This window comes from Acipenser ruthenus, chromosome 1, assembly GCF_902713425.1.
Source record: "Acipenser ruthenus chromosome 1, fAciRut3.2 maternal haplotype, whole genome shotgun sequence".
Lineage (NCBI taxonomy): Eukaryota > Metazoa > Chordata > Actinopteri > Acipenseriformes > Acipenseridae > Acipenser > Acipenser ruthenus.
In genome coordinates, this window is record NC_081189.1 from 91,909,191 (window position 1) to 91,926,688 (window position 17,498).

Here is a 17,498-nt window from a genome sequence, read left to right on the forward strand (position 1 = left end):
TCATGGCCAATGATGTGTGAATACAAATATCAAAATAATTGGGATCATGTTTAAAATATATTGCTGTGATATGAACAACAGTAAAGGTAGTGTAGTGTGTTTCTTGTAAGTACTGTAGTTTGTTCTCTTAACACTTTAAGGTTAATAATTTGTAAAAAAAATAAAAATAAATAAAAATAAAGATTTTATAGACTTTTACTTCTTTAACCCCTTGAGTGCTAGGGGATGTATGGGAGTATATTTTTAGAACGTATGCCAAAGTGCTGGGGTATGTACAGTGTGTAGTAGTGGTTAGGGCTCTGGACTCTTGACCGGAAGGTTGTGGGTTCAATCACAGGTGGAGGACACTGCTACTGTACCCTTGAGCAAGGAACTTTACCTAGATTGCTCCAGTAAAAACCCAACTGTATAAATGGGTAATTGTATGTAAAAATAATGTGATATCTTGTAACAATTGTAAGTCGCCCTGGATAAGGGTGTCTGCTAAGAAATGAGTGTGTGGGAGGGTTTGATCTCTAGATGTATGTGAATGGTGTATTGATTACGTCATTTAAACAGTGGATGATTGATGCCTAAACTAGCCTATAGGATTTCTCCATGTTGTTCAGTCTGAAATCCAGGAAGTCAGGTCAGCAACTAAAGTCTGTATATATGGATCATGCTTTGATCTGAGCAAATCGTGATGGTTACAACATTTAGCAGACACAAAGAGCTATTTTTGGCAAACTTGATCTTATTTTCAACAGTTATTTTCAGAACTAAACAATCACTAGCGATTGCTGCAGGGTGCCCTATATTGTACCAAACCTGTTGTGTATCAAAGACATTGCCCTGCAGGCTGTTAGTGACCAATCACTTCCAAAATTTTAGGACGTGTGTGGGAGGGTTTTGTGTCTTTCGAAATACTGTAAATCCATAAATATTTGCGACCAAAATATTTGACTAATCGCACCCATAAAACCTATTTTGCTCAAGAAATGTTGGCGACCTGTTGCAATATACAAATTATGTATTGTTCGTGTTATTTGATATTCGTGCCAAAAATGTTTGCATTTTTTTTTATACACGAAAAGCTCGCAAATATTTGTAGCTTTACAGTATGTGAATGGTGTACCAAACATTCCAACAATAAAAACTGTCCTATAAGATTTCTCCTTTTTGTTTTGTGTGGAATTCAATTACTGTCTGGAGACTGTAGCTAATCTTTCATCACTCTGTGTTGTGGTGTGAGTTCAGAGGATCGAGATTGCTATAACACTGAAGGAATCAAATTACTTACAAATAATTGATTATTCAATAAATAGATCTGAATACATTTCTGTATTTTGTGCAGCTCTTTTTGAGTGTTCAGAAGTCAGAAGTTCTTTTCAGAATTCTAATACATTTATCTTTTTTTATTTTATTTTTGGTGTGAAATACTATGCCATAATATTATTTCTTATGTATTTGCGAACACTGTCACAGTTCATTTCAGAACTTTGGTAGCTCTGTCAAATATATTTACTACTCTACATTTAATTCATTCCCTGTGTCACTCATTCTAATACATTTATCTTTTTTATTTGTGAAATAATTGTTATATATTTGCCAACACTATCCTAGTGATTTTCAGAATGTCTTTAGCTGTCGAGAAATGTGTGACTGTACATTTAATTCCCATATTTTTTATTATTATATATATTTTTTGCTATTGTGTCAAGTTTATTTCATTGATTGCTGTATATTGCAGTAACTACTGTAATTTACATTTCACACAAAATGGTTGCGCCAGGACCAAGGAGGCCAAGGGAGTATGTACCAGTGTACTTGAACCCCCCCACTCCCCCCAAAATGATGTACAGCCGGACATACCACGCTTTATTGGTACTCCAGGTCCAAAGGTGAATACTGCTGGCTTCACCCCTTCAGTATTTCCAGCTTTTCCTCACAGATGACCTGTTGGAGCATATGGTGATCATGACCACAAGGTAGGCTGCTCAGTTCCTACAGCAGCAAAGAGACCATATGCCCACAAATGGAAAGAAACAAGAACTGAAAAAGCCAGAAAAGAATGGGCCCAAAAAAGATGCAGGGTGTGCGCAGAGAAAGGCATAGGTAAAGACAGTCGCTGCTGTTGCCTGAAGTGCCCCTCAAACCCAGGTCTTTGCCATGATGAGTGCTTTGAACTGTATCATTCAAAGCTTGAATATTGGAAGGCAAAACTACTTAAAAAGTTGTAAAAATGACACAAGTTTATATTTCGTTCCACAATTGTGCAGGTTCTAATGTTTGCAGGGATACCAAACATGTATAATTAGTATATTGGGTTCTTGCCTGTCACACCCCCCCAGAACCCATGGACACCCCTGGAAGGATATTTCCATGCCGTACCGAATGCTATTCAAGCTGCTGTTCCTCAGACTCACTTTCTGAGTGAGGTTTTTTTTTTTTTCTGAGCGACTTTTTTTTTCTAATAACAACTATTAGAAACAAAAAAAAAACTTCATATATAGTCAACATATTGGCAGTGTGAGACATATACAATTTGTCTTACTACCATGTTTAAGAAATAACTTTTCCAGGGATTTAAAGTTACATAGAAAATTACATTTTTCGTTTTATTTTACATTTAACCTGTGGTATCTCAATCAGCTGACCAGATATGCCCACAATTTAACATCACTGAGAAGTCCAGATTGTGCTGAAAAAAACAATATATATTTTTCCTATGTTTCCTTTAAAGATGTGTGAGACATTTGACTTTGAAATGATTCAGTCCCAAATTCAGGAAAAACCTCTAGCACTGAGGGTTCCAGAAGCCCTAGCAGCAAAAGGGTTAACAGTCCTTTTTTTTTTTTTTTTTTTTTTAAACGCGTGGACCAAAAAACTTTCACAATCATGGTTTATATAATTTACAAGATTTTCACAAGTTTTGGAAGATATTTTCTTCTTCTATTTAACTTTTTTTTTCTTTCACAGATACAGGTTATGAACAATTCAGAATTGCTGAGAGGTCCCATGGCAACTGGATGAAGCTTTATTTAGAAGGGAATACATCAGAAGTTCTGAGCAACATGGGAAAGAAGGTCCTCAAACAGTATCTGGATGCCTTGAAGTCCATGAGCTTGTCACTTAGCAAGCAGCTGGGAAAGTATGACATGTACTCAATGATTGTGGGCACAGTCATTGTACTACAGGCAAGAACATTTTCCATATTTTAATCTTTAAATAATAATAACATTGACTACCAAAAGGAACTGATGAAAAATTCTCTCAATGAAGATCTAAATTGCCAAACTACGTGTTAAAGTGTCTTTAAGAAGACAGTGTTGGCTTAAAATGAGGAGCAGCAAATGTAGAACCATTGGTTTAAACTGTAAAACCTGATCTCTGAGACATATGACATTTTCAGACACCAATTTTAACTTTGTAGCAGTTTACTTTTACATTCAGCAGGAGTGATGCACTTCTTTAGCTCTACATCCATAACTTCAAACACTGCATCTGCATCATACATCAGTAAAACTATATGTAACTTATTCTGTTTTTCACAAAAATGTAATATGCTAGCAGTTGTGCACCTGGGATAGACTTGCTAATTCTAGTCTACTGTTTGAGCGAGTTTACCTAATGTAGCTAAAAGATTATTGATATTTGGATTAAAAAGCAAAGCAAAGGCTGTACTGTATATGCGACTACCAGAGTATCAGCTTGTTGCTGAAAACCAAACTTAATTTACAACAAAATCAACATTAAGAAAAAAAAAAATCTTTCCTTTTAGCAAAAACAACAGTTAGCAAAGAAAATGTTTTTTGTTTTAATAACATAATTATTATTTCTGAGAATTTTGAATACTAGTCCTCACACAGATGATACTGCGTTCCATTGAACTGGAAGAGGCCAGCTCCTAATTTAGCCCAATGTCTGTCATCTATGTCTTGAGGTAACAGAGGTTCTTTAGGATTATTGTTTTTCAATCTGTTTTAACATCCCAAAAGTTCAAATTTTACTTTCACATTCAAATATTTAGTATTTATTGTTTTTAACACGTTTAGTTTTAAGTGATCTACAGGGTTCTAAGCAATAGAAATGTATTTGCGTTGCAGTATGTCACAATACAAAATCCAGCCACTAACTTGTCATGACTGCACCGATACATCTTTTGAAGTTATTTTAAATAAATACTGAAAAAACAAATACAACAACATGCCAGCTTTTTAGCAGGATATCCCAGGTGGCAGTATTATTATTATTATTATTATTATTATTATTATTATTATTATTATTATTATTATTATTATTATTATTATTAATATTAATTCATCATTTGTCAGATGCTTTTATCCAAAGCGACTTATAGAGACTAGAGGGGGAACTACGCATCACAACTGCTGCTGCAGAGTCACTTGCAATAGGACCTACCTTGATTTTACATCTAACCATTGTCTCTTTTTTTCTTGTTGTTCCAGGTTCTTTTCCTGCTGCTTGTTAGTGTTGCAGATGCATTGAGCAGCAATGCTGAACTCGATTTACCCCTGTCATCCTCCCTATGTTCCCTGCCCTTTTACCTTCTGTGTCTGATGTTCTCCGGAGTTCACGTTATGGTGTGCACTTCAACAGAGAGCTCATGCTACTTCTGCAGCCTGTCTTGGGCCCTGGTGTTTGCAGTAATAGTCTTCGTTTCTGCCCTGCTCTGTGTGATATTGTCCATCATGGGCAGGAAATTATCCTGGGGGAGGCCTCAAACTAAGGTGAGAATCAAAGGTGACAATATAATAAATTATTTTGCCTGTCAGCCAGTTGCAGCACAGTCCCCATGTGATTGCTTAGTGCTCTAAAAATGCTGGTTTCTCATGCTTGTAGGCTTGTTGATTATAGCAGTCTCTTTTCCCATTGAAATCAATTAGGAGCTGAACAGTATACTGCAAGTGCTGGATGCTCAACTGATGTGGGCAAATAGGATAACCTGTTGTGATTCAGATGGTTTTTTAACATTGCTTTCATTTTATCATTTTCACTTATAAATCATCTAAATTAATCAGCTCAACACATGAAACTCAGAAAACTTGCAGCTACCCTTCGTAGCAAGGGATCTGTTCAATATAACGTTGTTGTTGTTGTTGTTGTTGTTGTTGTGTGTGTGGTTTTTTTTATAAACAGATTACAGTGGTGTATTCAGCCTAAGAATATTAAAGAACAACACTCAACAAATGTGTGTAGGTGGCTTATCTATTACTCCAGCCTTTATGTCTTTTATCAGAGTACAGTGTAACAGGGTGTTTGGATACAGTTTCCGTCAATTTTAACACGACCATTTACACAATGACCATATTGTTTCCAAAAATAAAGTGTACTTCTTCATATTTGACATATTGTTGCAGACTTGTAGTTTCAAATGACCAGCATTTTGAGCACTCCTCCAATTTTCCACAGTTTGAGTATATATTACACACATGAATCTATCTTTAAGTTATCCATTTTAATGCATTATAGAAATGTAATCTTAATGTTATGATTTGGGCATCTCTGCTTGTTAAACCTGTCATTTGTAAGTAGTTTCAAATACCGCGAATACCGGTAGAACATAAAGGCAAATATATTTTTGGTATATGTTTGTATTTTATTTATTTTTTTATTTTTTTATTGTAAATACAGTATCTATATAGAATACATACATATGGTACATGCAAAAGGACTGCATGTTGTTTCTCATTTCAAATCACTTGCCCTATGAATAGATAATTGTCTACTCTTCAAATATATGTAATCCATTTTAATGTGCAAGCCTGTTAAGTGCAGGAGTTCCCAGAAATGTTGTATATCAGTGAAGGTCTTGTTTCTAACAACACAGAACACCTAGGCTTGGGGAATATACAGTGGGTTTCGTGGAAAACTTCCTCGAGGCACGGCACAATATACCGCAGTTATCATGCAGCGAAGTTGAAGTGTAAAACCAATATTTTCTTTTTCCAGTGGGGTGCACTAGAGAGCTTGTAGGAATTTTATGGGCTGTATACCATTTTCCTTAAGATAATTTCAGTTTAATACTCCCCTCTGTATTAATAAACGTAGGCTACTGTATTTTTAAAATTAATTTGTTGATTGACAGCAAGACTACTAATTGCCAATTTTACCCAAAGTTGCAAAGAATGGAACGAGGAAAAAAAGACAATAGCCAAGTAACATAGATAGAATTAGCAACAATGAAAGCCAGGTTAAAAAAAAAAAAACTATAGAGACATTTTTAAAACTCAGTACTGGCAAGGCAACCCCCCCTGGAGCACTGAATTATTTCAAACATTACAAAAGCATAAGGCAAAGGTACAGAAAAACTATGTATAGTTCTATAATTGAACTGTATAAGGGTAGCGTCACGGACACAGCTGGTTACCACCAGGAGGATGGCTCAGAGACAGAGAGCTGCAGTGAAAGCATGGAGGCACAGTTAAAAAGCTCGAGAGCGCACCTTTATTAACAAAAACAAACAAAGAAAAACATGGGAGCAAAATAATAGTTTAAACAAAAATACAAATAAAAAAAACACCCAAGCAATGCTATCACACTGTATTTTTGCTTTTTCCTGCCGTTCAGGCTGAGCATTTGCCTTCACTGAACTCTCCTAACTACCTCCTACCGCCCTGTCACAATAACTATAGTCAGCTGAAACTGGTTAGCTGCTAAATTATATTATTTTGTCTATATGCTGTAGATTTCATTTGGTTGATCATACCAACAATAAGGAATGACATTTCACCAGAACATCAAGTAAGCCTCTCAATAATAACCCCTGCTGATGATCTCCATATGCTTGTTGGTACTCAGTAATGGGTGCTGATTACTGCCTTGTCTTCTCTTCAAGTATAGGCCTAATGGTAAACAAATTGGCTTCTCCATTGATCACATCATACTTTTATGAAATTAAATTAATTTAGTGAAATAAGTATTTCATGCCCTTTCCATTTTACATTTTAGTTTCAAAAATGGTTTCACGTTGTAATTAACAGGGCCAGTGCTGAGCCATTTTAGTAATAGCTACCTTCAATTTATTTTAATTTGATAGACTGTCTGCCAAATCTGATGAAGCAAATGGCAGTTCACTGGGAGCAGAAAGTATCAGAATGAATCTGCACATTTGAAAACACATTTGGATTAGCATATCAATGATTGCCCTCATTAGCATTTCATCCATGGCGGTAAGCTAGAAGCAAGCAATATCCTTTCAAAATGTGAAGTTAGTAGATTTATAAAAAAAAAAAAGTGATTTAATCTCCTTTTGCAGACTTTCGGGGTTAGTCCAATATATAATAGTTTTTCTGTACAGAAATGTGAATGCACAATCAATTTTCTTCCTGGTTATTTGTCACTATTTACAAGATTTATTGATTACAAGGCTTCAAACAACAATGTTAAGTGATTATGCCATGAATGAATAACTGGCACATTTATTCAGCAGATTAATGTATGAAATGCTAAGGGAGCTTGTCAGAAATTAGGGAAATCTTTCTGAATTTACCGCCAGACAAATATTATTCACAAGCAGGTAATGCAAAATGCTTAGATTCTAAACAGGATTGGTTAAACTGCAAAATAGGTGTACAACTGAAATGACGAACATTTCGACAAGATGTTTTTTTCAATGTCTCAAATACCTCCAAATGTTTGCAATGTTGGTAACATTTGTGTACATGTACACCGATTGTGTATATTGTGTCACCAAGAAGTACAATTGATAAAAGTAACTCTATATATAGTTAATGCTTGTTGACCCTGCTCTGCCAGTGCCATGCAATCATGGGGGACCACCTTATTCTCTGGTTGCTAGAATGCAGTTATGTCAGTCTCAGCGCACCAGTCAGCTTGAAACTCTTGTGAAGAACACAACATGCTCCGATCACAGTGGGCACGTTTTGTATTTGTGTGGTCACTGCATTTAAGCAGGCGCCTCCATCTCCTTTTCAAACACCCAAATGCACACTTCACAGCCATTCTAGCTCTGTTGAAACAGTAATTGAACTGTCTTTTCCTAGGGTCAGTATCAGAGGACAGTTTCATTACCCAGGGTAGCAGTGAATAAACTGGAACTGCTAGAATAACCACTGGAACAGTAACGTTATTGATTATCCTGGGTAGTGCTGGGAATAATGTGCCATCCTGCCCTTTCAATAAATCATTGCATTTTTGAACACCCTGGCATCATGGGCTTTTCTGGCCATCCAACATGTAAATATCCAGAAAGCGGTAGCGATTGTCAACTAGGGGCTTCATAACAATGAAATAATAACCCTTTCAATTGTAATATTCCATAGAATTTCCAGGTGGACACATTCTGGGAAAGTGGCTCCTGTTCACTGCAACCCCTCATCTTTACCAAATCCAGATATTATTTCCTCAGCATTGCTTATGCATATAAGGACAATTTCACCAACATGGATCTTCCAACACCAAACAGGTGTAACAGGGTTTAAATTCTGTGTTGGTGGCTAGCCGCCACAGTGATTAATGAGAAAAAGTGACAGAATCGTGTTTTAAAAAATAACAAAATATGACAATGACTTTTGGTTCCCTAATTAAACTACAAACCGTAATTATTTTAATAGGCACTGTGTGTATTTAAACCTATTACAAGGATATATGTGTTTATAAAGTATAATCCGACAGCAACCAAATCAACCATATTTTCATTAATACTGAGTGTAGATTCACTAAAGTGTTGCACCTGTCACAATAGTTGCAAACCAGTTACAAATGAGAAGTCTACGGTGAAATGTACTAAACATGTGCAATGCTGTTAGCGACTTTTTAGGGAATGCTTAGATGAATATGTAATTGTGGACATTCCTGCATAAATTTGCAAAAAGGGGGCGCAGATAGTGCAAATGAGGGTTCTCACATATTATAATGAGATGTACTAAAACTGCCTACAATTGCGACACTTACAATTGCATCAATTTGTTAAGAACTTTTGAAAGCATGTTTTAAACAGTTGCAATTGTTGCTGGCATTTCCCTGTTCACTTTTTCTTGGGCGTTCCTGGTTGTGCTCAATGCATTTTTGAGGTGAACACCCAAGTACCTAATTTTCACTAAAGTCAGGGTGTATTTACAAGTCTTGAAAACAAATTTCTTTGACATTTCTGGTTTCCCCAACGTGTTGGGAGCAATAGACTGCACACATGCCACTAACCCCTCCAGCTCATTCTGAGCATCTGCCATTATCTATTTTGTGTTAATAGTCTAGGTTACTAAGTAGGCCAAATTAAAAATAATAATAACAATAAAAACGCTAAAATCATTTAGTTTCAATTTTAAAATAATATTTTATTCGCATTGTACATCAATGTGTAAAATGCAGCAGCATGATTTATTTTATGTTACCAGTAGGCTAAAGTAAAAAGAAAGTGTGCTAGGTATTCATTTGGTTTTACTACTGTACTGTATACTGTATAGGCCTACTGTACAGATTTATATTTTTACAAAATGTAATGTGTAGCCTACCCAAAACACATTTGTGTTTTTTCAGTGCAATGATTTACATTTAAAATGCATTGAGCACTATAGATATATGTGTGTGCAATTTTACTGTATTGTTTTTAAACCTGACACCTCCTTATGTCGGACAAACATGTTTAGCGTGGGGCTACTGTGTGATTATGAAAAGTTTTTGGGGGGTGAAGGTGGGGCCCCCACTATAGAATCTGATGGGATTAAACTGCTTTTCAATTTTTATATATATAACAGTAATTAAAATAGGTAAAATGAAGATGTAACAGAATGCATTGTACACGACTTTTACACAAAAACAATGTTATTTTGATTCTTGCACCCTTACATGTATAGATGTTATCCTTCGTGCACCCTCTGCTGCAGCAAAACACAGCTCCACTCCCGCTATTTATTTGAACAATGTTCCACGACTCTCGCAATGTATAATGTTACAGATCTCGCTAAGAAGACGCAACAAATATTTAAATTTGTATATTGCAGCTCTTTTCATGAACATATTTTCTCTTAGTACACATGACATAATGTATACTTTGCGAATTGTCGCTACGAAAATGCAAATTGCGGTATGTTTGAGCTGTGACTGGCCCATCTTAGTACACCCGGAATGTTCTGGCCTGAGTTTATAACTGACTTTTTTATTTTGAGCTACACATTTTCATCTAACATGTAATCGTACAGAGAGGACCCCCACATGCAGCATTAGTGTAGGCTACATGTAAATCATATGTATTTAAATGCAAATAAAATCAATAACAGAGATTTGTTTTGTTTGTTATGTTAAACTGCAAATACGCTTTGGTATGTCCTGCAATGCATTCGGCGACATTAATAATAAGGATATTATCCTATTCTAATGTCCTGTCTAAAAAAATGAATAAATAAATAAACTACCTGTTTTGTAGCTGGTAGTCTTTTGTCTTCCAAAAGCATTTACTTGAAGGCCACGGCAGCCCCTGCTGTTATTTTAATGAATTCTTCAGTTTTATTCTGCCACATGGTGGCCAGAATAACAAAGTGCTGCTGAATTAAAGCGTTTCAGAAAATGAGCAGTTGCTGCCACGCAACACCATTGCACCAGGTGGCTTGTTGGAATCTGCATTGCGGGGGTAGGAAGATGTGATTCCTACTGTATATGTTTAGTTTAGAGTTACATGAAGGGTTAAAAGAGATCGGAAAGTTGTGTACTGTACCTTGCAGTTGAAACTTGGGAACGTAAACCAACGGAAAACCCCAAAGTTCTGGTTTCTACATAGTAATGCACCAAAAGGCAACCATAGAAGAATATAGTTTACATTCCTCAATTTAGGGAGTGCTGCACTGGCATTTGCACTCTCAGGGGCTTTGGAGCTGGGGTAGGTTGCCTCTTTACACTTCAGCCACCCCAAAGAGACCACTTGTATATAGTATATTACCTGAGAGATCATGCATTACTCACCATTACTCTGGTGGCTTGCTTTGTCACCAGAGCTCCTTGGTGGAAAGTACAGCTTTGTTATGTTCAGTTGAGTGATGGACACTGTTGTCTATAATATTGCAAGCTGACATGGTTATAACTGCCCCCTATGCAGTGGCCTCATCCAACAAGTTGCAAAGAACTTGGGTTCCACCAATAGTGTAACTTCCACAGATTATTTTGATATGCAAAAAATAAGCAGGAACAATTTTGTGCTTAATTTAGTTTCACACAATGACAAATGTGTAATTTAGCGTTCTTGTGGGATGTAATGCAACATCATGAGGAGCACAACACATCAGAAACATCACACACTGACTCAATTTACTAAAAATGTACCAAAAAAAAAAAAAAAGTGTTTTAGCCATACTGACATTTGTGATAGTGGAACTAATAAAATCAATTTACACCTTGTTTAGAGGAAACAGTGCCTGCTGTTTTCTATCATCCCTTGGGTTAACAAAGCTTCCTGAGTATGCAATATAATACGCTTGTTGACCTCTTTCAACCACAGGCAATGGATGACCTTTTAAAGTTCTGAAAAGCAATTATTGCCTGTGTAATGTAACATTAACAGGGTGGTTAAATATATTTCCCTGAGATAACAATTTGTAACACCCTTGACATGTATGCAGTTGGTCCCCCGCACAACTGAACTAAAAATAACTTGTTTTGTACAATAAATTCAGATTCCTTTTGCTAAGAATAATTATCATTTTTGATGTGATAGTACTTGAATGTATGCATGTTATTCTTTACAGAGTGGATTTCCATTAAATTAATGTCACTGCGTTTACATAAAAGTGTAATCTAGCTTTTGTTGTACATTTGTGTCTAAGTTATAGAAAATCTAAATCTTTTTTTTTTTTTTTCCCTTGTTGACAGGGAATATAGTGGTTCTCATAACATACATACATACATACATCTATAGAAAAGCTTATCCTATTGTGATGAAACATAGTAAGGACATTCTTTAGCACAAATATTAAAGTATCAGAATATGTAATGTATGGAGGTCCTTGTCCCCTTGGCTACTAGACAGTATTTGCATATCTGTCTTTCCATGCAATATGTCACGCAGATTTTTGTAATTTAGAGAACCGCTTACAGAACTGTGCTGAAACTTGGACTGTTAATTAATTAATTAGAACATCAGAATCACTGAATATATGGCTGTGCCCGTCTCATGGTTATCTGAGTTTTCATGATGTTGATGCCTGTATTTTTGTACATATGACAACTGGAGATAAACTGTGTACCTTACAGACATAAAGGAGTATGCCTGAGACCGAGCACAAACGAGTAACTTTAAATTAAGTTAACCGCATTTGTGTATATAGATTTGCACCACTTTCTGTCTTCCGTGTGATCTCAATTATTGCGTTGACAGGGGGTTAAATAAACACTGTGCGTCCTCGAATGGCTCACCTGGTAAAAGCACTGCCGCACGGCGTGCAGGGGGAGTCATACAACCAGAGATCGCAAGTTCGAATCCTGGTTGTGCGATGCAGCCGGTCTTCGCTGGGGATTCCGTGGGGGCGCCACATTGGCTTTGACGCTCCTGGGGTTGGGGAGGTGGGATCCAGCTTAGAATGTTTCTCTTCACCGCTCTGTGGCAACCCCTGCAGGCCAGGCGCCGAGTGAGCTTGGGGGTGGAGATTTGCTGGACTGGTCTTTGTCCTCCAGAGACCGGTAGCCTGCAGACATCCGCTCTCGGTGTAAAAAGACGCCGATTGGCCCGTGGGATCAGCCTAGGGTCACTGAGCTGTGTGGGGAATCGCTGCGGTGAGGGAGAAATAATAGTAATAATAATAACAACTGGGCATTCCAAGTTGGGAGAAAATCGGGGGTAAAATAATTGGAGGTTCTAAATTTAAAAAAAAAAAAAAACACAAAAAAGCCCACTGTGCTTCCGGTGACATCATCCCACTGAATCGGAGTATGACTATTCATATAAGTATTGGTTTTTGAGTACAAGTATGAGTACCAGTAATAGGTGCTCTGCACAACTCTATTGACATTTTTTTTTTTTCTCCTGGCAGAGTGAGAGTTCTTCAGATTCAGGCTTTTCAGAACTAGATATACTTCTACTGACTGGAACACTCGGACATGTATTGAGCCTGGCTGCCAGCAGCTTTATAGAGGAAGAACACCAGACCTGGTATTTCTTACTGAATACCCTCTGTCTGGCAGTATTCCAAGATGTCTGTAGAAAGTACTTCAGCGAGAAAAGGAGTTACAAGGATTTAGAAGACAGCCTGTACCAGCCCTCTAAAGATGAACTGCTGACATCTGACTACAGCTCAAAACCATCCAGCACATCAGCAGGCTATGAGAAATGGCTGGCCTTGGCCACTCCTTTGGTCACTCTGGCTTGTTGTCGGATACTCCGCTCCCTAAACCAGACTGGAGTCCAGTGGGCTCACCTACCTGATTTTGGACACTGGCTAAACAGGTGTGTTTTTAATGTAAAATCTAAACAATTGGAAGTTGTTTATTGGAAGTTGTCCGGCGTGTACAGCTACTGTAGCGCTGCTTCTACTTGATAAAAGTATGAAATCAACAGGGGAGGTGAAGAGTAATTTAAAATACTGTAAGGAAAATAAAATGCATATTTTTCACGGTAGGCAGTCAAATACACAATTTCTGTCGTGAATCGTGAATTTTTCCGGGGCCCTACATAAAAGGCTAGTATGATCTCTGTTCTCAATCTGTATCTAGTTATTACCTCCTCCTCGCACAGCCTAGTAACGTCTGCCTGGTCTGAAATACTCTCTTCCTGACTCTTCTTCTCGCTCTCCTGTGCAGCTCTTCTTCTGGTTCTGTGACACCGCCTGGTTTCAATAAGTGGTACTTTTAACACACGCTGAGGCACCTAGTAAAGTTAAAGCCCTTAAGTGAATATGGTTTGCATACCAAATACCTCCCTTGTGGTATTTTGTAACGTAATTTGCATACATTTCCACTCATTAACATTATTAATTATATTAAAATGACTCAAATGCGTTACTGGTTAGTGAGAACAAAGCATGCAGTAAAGGGGCTTACTGCATGCAAAACACATTACCACTGTTTAGTGAATGAGGCCCATAGACTGATATCTCCATATTCCCCCAGATTCTGGTCCTCTTACTAAATAGTGCAAAATAAGATTTTGAATAAAAACTGGATAAGTGGTTCTCAAGATATAGATGTTACATTTTAGCATACAGAGAAAGTCTAACAGACTCTATACACCTCCTTTTAATGATGAATTTTCCACTGACGAACGTGAGAAGATTTTTGTGGTTTAACCTGTTTGCGTGCTAAGGGACCAAGTGCCGTGATCTTTAATGAGCTCTGTGTATTATGATCCCACATTTCAAGTATGTGAGTAAACCCCTCTACAACACATTAACTAATTTCAACCTAGAAAGATGTGCTTCTACCTTCTTGGTATGCTAGTCTTATGTACTGCAAGAGAAGGGAGAAGGTCAGAAGTTTTAAAGATGGTAAATCAGTTGTGTGCTCGAATTTTATTAGAGAAGATAAACCTTGAAGTGCTTTTTTTTTAAGCTTATATTAGCATATGTGCCTAATGAACCAAGCATACAATCTGTCAAATAAATTTGTCTCATGAATCAAATCATAATTATACGCTAATGTTCTAGCTTTCAACCTAATTAATATCCCAAAACCACTATGTACACACACAGGCACAGAAAAATGAACTGTTGAGGTAATGTATCTAACTGTTGGAAATGTACAGTGAAATTGCTGTATTATAAACACCCAATTATGTTGGGTTGACTTAATGATTAGCTGCTATTTATATGAGGACAGCATAAATATAAAAAACAGAATTTACTGTAGTAAATGGTTCTTAGATCTACTTTTATTGGTCTCTTTGGCTCAGTGATGCAAGAATATTGGCAGCTCAGAATGGGAATCTTAACTTTGACATGTTCCCAATTAAAATAACTAGCATTTATTTTTTTATATAGATTTAAGTTTAAGGGACTTAATAAGTCTAGGTGTTTTGAGGATTCACGCTCATGGGAATAAACAGTTGAAACCTTAGCAGAGCAGTACCTGGGTGATTTTAGAAGCAGAAGAAAACATTGTGATTACATTTCATAATTAAATCCATTTATTTGTGAGCAGGTGGGCGTATTTGCGAAATAGGCATCTATTATTATTAATTAGACGAACTTGGAGGGGAAATAACTGGAGGATTATTATATTAATAAAGGGTAGAAATAATATGATCCTCTGATTTAAAATAGACCTTGTTGTGACTCCAGTGAGCAGGCGTATTTAGACATGAAGTATAACCTGTGGTTGCTCCCTTAAGGTCACACTGCAGCTGCATGTTATTCTAATTTGTTAGTTTTTCTTATGAACATTTACTGTTCTAAAAAAAAAATCTAAATTCGACACAAATTTGTGCCCAATTCTCTACAGTATGTTGGCAACATATTAAAACTGCAGAACAAAGATACATTTTAATTAAATGATAATCATATTAATGAATTGAAATCTTATCAATGCCAAAGACAGGTCCACTCAAGAACAAAGGGGATATTATGGCTGCTGTTTAAATAACTATACTAGATTTAATAAAGGGGATTTTTCTAAAGTATGCATCATTTGGCTGAGGTCCAATGTAAGTGCAACTGACTAAACAGTACACGGGGAAATATAATTTGATTTGATCCAGGTGGGGACAGAAGCATGTGTAATTTTGTCCTGCTCCTTGTTTGGAATCTATGACTGAAGACAGTCATGGTCCTAGGCTAGCATTAGCTTCCCAAAGCTGGTACCTGTGATACCCACTACTTCCCATTGAATCGACTCAGATTGTACTCCATTATGTGGATTATAACCCTATGTAACTATAAATTAGTAGGATACTGGCATTCTTAAATGAAACAACTATAATATTGTTTAAAATATCAGTTATGCAATTCATGTAATTTACAAATAGATTTCTGTCCTTGTAGGGGTATTAATAACATCAATCAGAGGAAGAGACAACATTGTCGGAATTTAGATCAATAGAAACGCTAATGTGGCATGAAAAAGGCGGCATTATCCTTGATGTGTCTTAACGACATTGGGATTCAGATCATTAAAACTATATAAATATTTTAGGGTTATAAGTCTTAACATCAGATAGAGCCCACAGATCTTGTGGTCTGTCAAAATACCTTGCTGGAAAAAAATGTGTGTACGTTTTTGTTATCAATTGCATATATTTGTTATTATACTTTTACTCCTGGTATACATCATTTTAAAAAATAAAAGAACAGTTCACTTTTTTGAGGATATGCATTGTCAGAACAGCCAAATAATTGAAACTTGTGCAGCAGTTTTTAGTCCTGCATTGTCATCATTGTGATGTATATATGTAGCTTGTTGGCATATGGTAATTATGAAGGTGTTAATTAGTTCATTGTATCTGCAGTTCTGAACACCACACCGAGCTCTCGCTTCTGGCTGCCACATCCCTGGTCCTGATATTTTTTCTTGTGCGGAGGAGGTGTTCCATGGTCTCAAAAATAGCTCTTGGATTGGGGCTGCTGGGAGTCTACAGCTACCGTGCAGCAGTTGGAAATGTGCTGTTTCCATGGCAACAAGAAGGTAGAGCCATTTCCAAGTAAGTTCATCAACAGATGTATCCATCTTTTTTCTTTGCTTTAACACTTTTCTTCCAATGTGTTTGTATTAGCTGAATTTTGTGTAAGCAGTGACATAAGAATTCCAAAAATAGGCAGTGTTTTCGCTGAATGCTTGTTTCAGTAATGCATTTCATAGAACTATGACTGGTTTTCAGTTTACATAGCCCATGTTAAATATGCATATGATTTCTGCATTAGTCCCCTAGTGGCTCACCTGGTAAAAGCACAGCCGCATGGTGTGCAGGGTGAGTCATACAGTCAGGGGAGCGCAGGTTCTGTGTGAAGTCGCTGGTCTTAGCTAGGGATTCCGAATGGAGCGTTGCATTAAAACAATTTCAAGGGTTTGAAATGCTGCAACTAATTTAGTTTGTATATGTAACCACTGGTGTGCTGTAACATGCGTTTCTTTTAAAACTGGACTGTGGCAGGACGAAAGCCCTGCATGTAAAGATGTATTAGTTTGTATTTAAGTTTTGCAGGGATGGGGTTAATTCCATCCCTGCCAAATCCACAGAATAGAATGTAGAGTCTTGATTGAATAATTGCCACAGGATATAAAAGGGGAACTAAATCCTTTGTTTGGAGTGAGGAAATTTAGTAAGGAGAGATGAGTGAAGGCTAATTCATAGCCTGAACAAAGATAAGCCCAGTGGTCTTAAAAGGGGTTAAACAGGCATCCCTAATTAGAAGACCCAGAAGGAGGAGGAGGAAATGAGGAGACCACCTCCACCACAACCCCAACCACCCCCTGTGCAGCACTCTGCCACCTGTGGGTCCGTTTCTGCAGTCCAGGCACCCAGACATCTGACCTTCTTGTCTGGCCCTCTGTTCACTGTGCTCCCAGGTGGCCCAGACATCGCTGCATGGTTGCTGGGACTGGTTCTTGAGTGAATAATTGATCAT

At 37.1% G+C, this 17,498-nt stretch overlaps 1 protein-coding gene across 1 annotated transcript in view; it reads left to right on the forward strand.

The window, feature by feature from the left end:
* Window positions 1–17,498, forward strand: part of pigg (phosphatidylinositol glycan anchor biosynthesis class G) — a 96,476-nt gene that overhangs the window by 46,826 nt on the left and 32,152 nt on the right. The window contains exons 7-10 of the mRNA XM_034034097.3: window positions 2,959–3,176; window positions 4,449–4,730; window positions 12,978–13,390; window positions 16,382–16,573. Of these exons, the coding sequence (XP_033889988.3) occupies window positions 2,959–3,176; window positions 4,449–4,730; window positions 12,978–13,390; window positions 16,382–16,573 (1,105 nt within the window). The remainder of the gene's footprint in view (window positions 1–2,958; window positions 3,177–4,448; window positions 4,731–12,977; window positions 13,391–16,381; window positions 16,574–17,498) is intronic.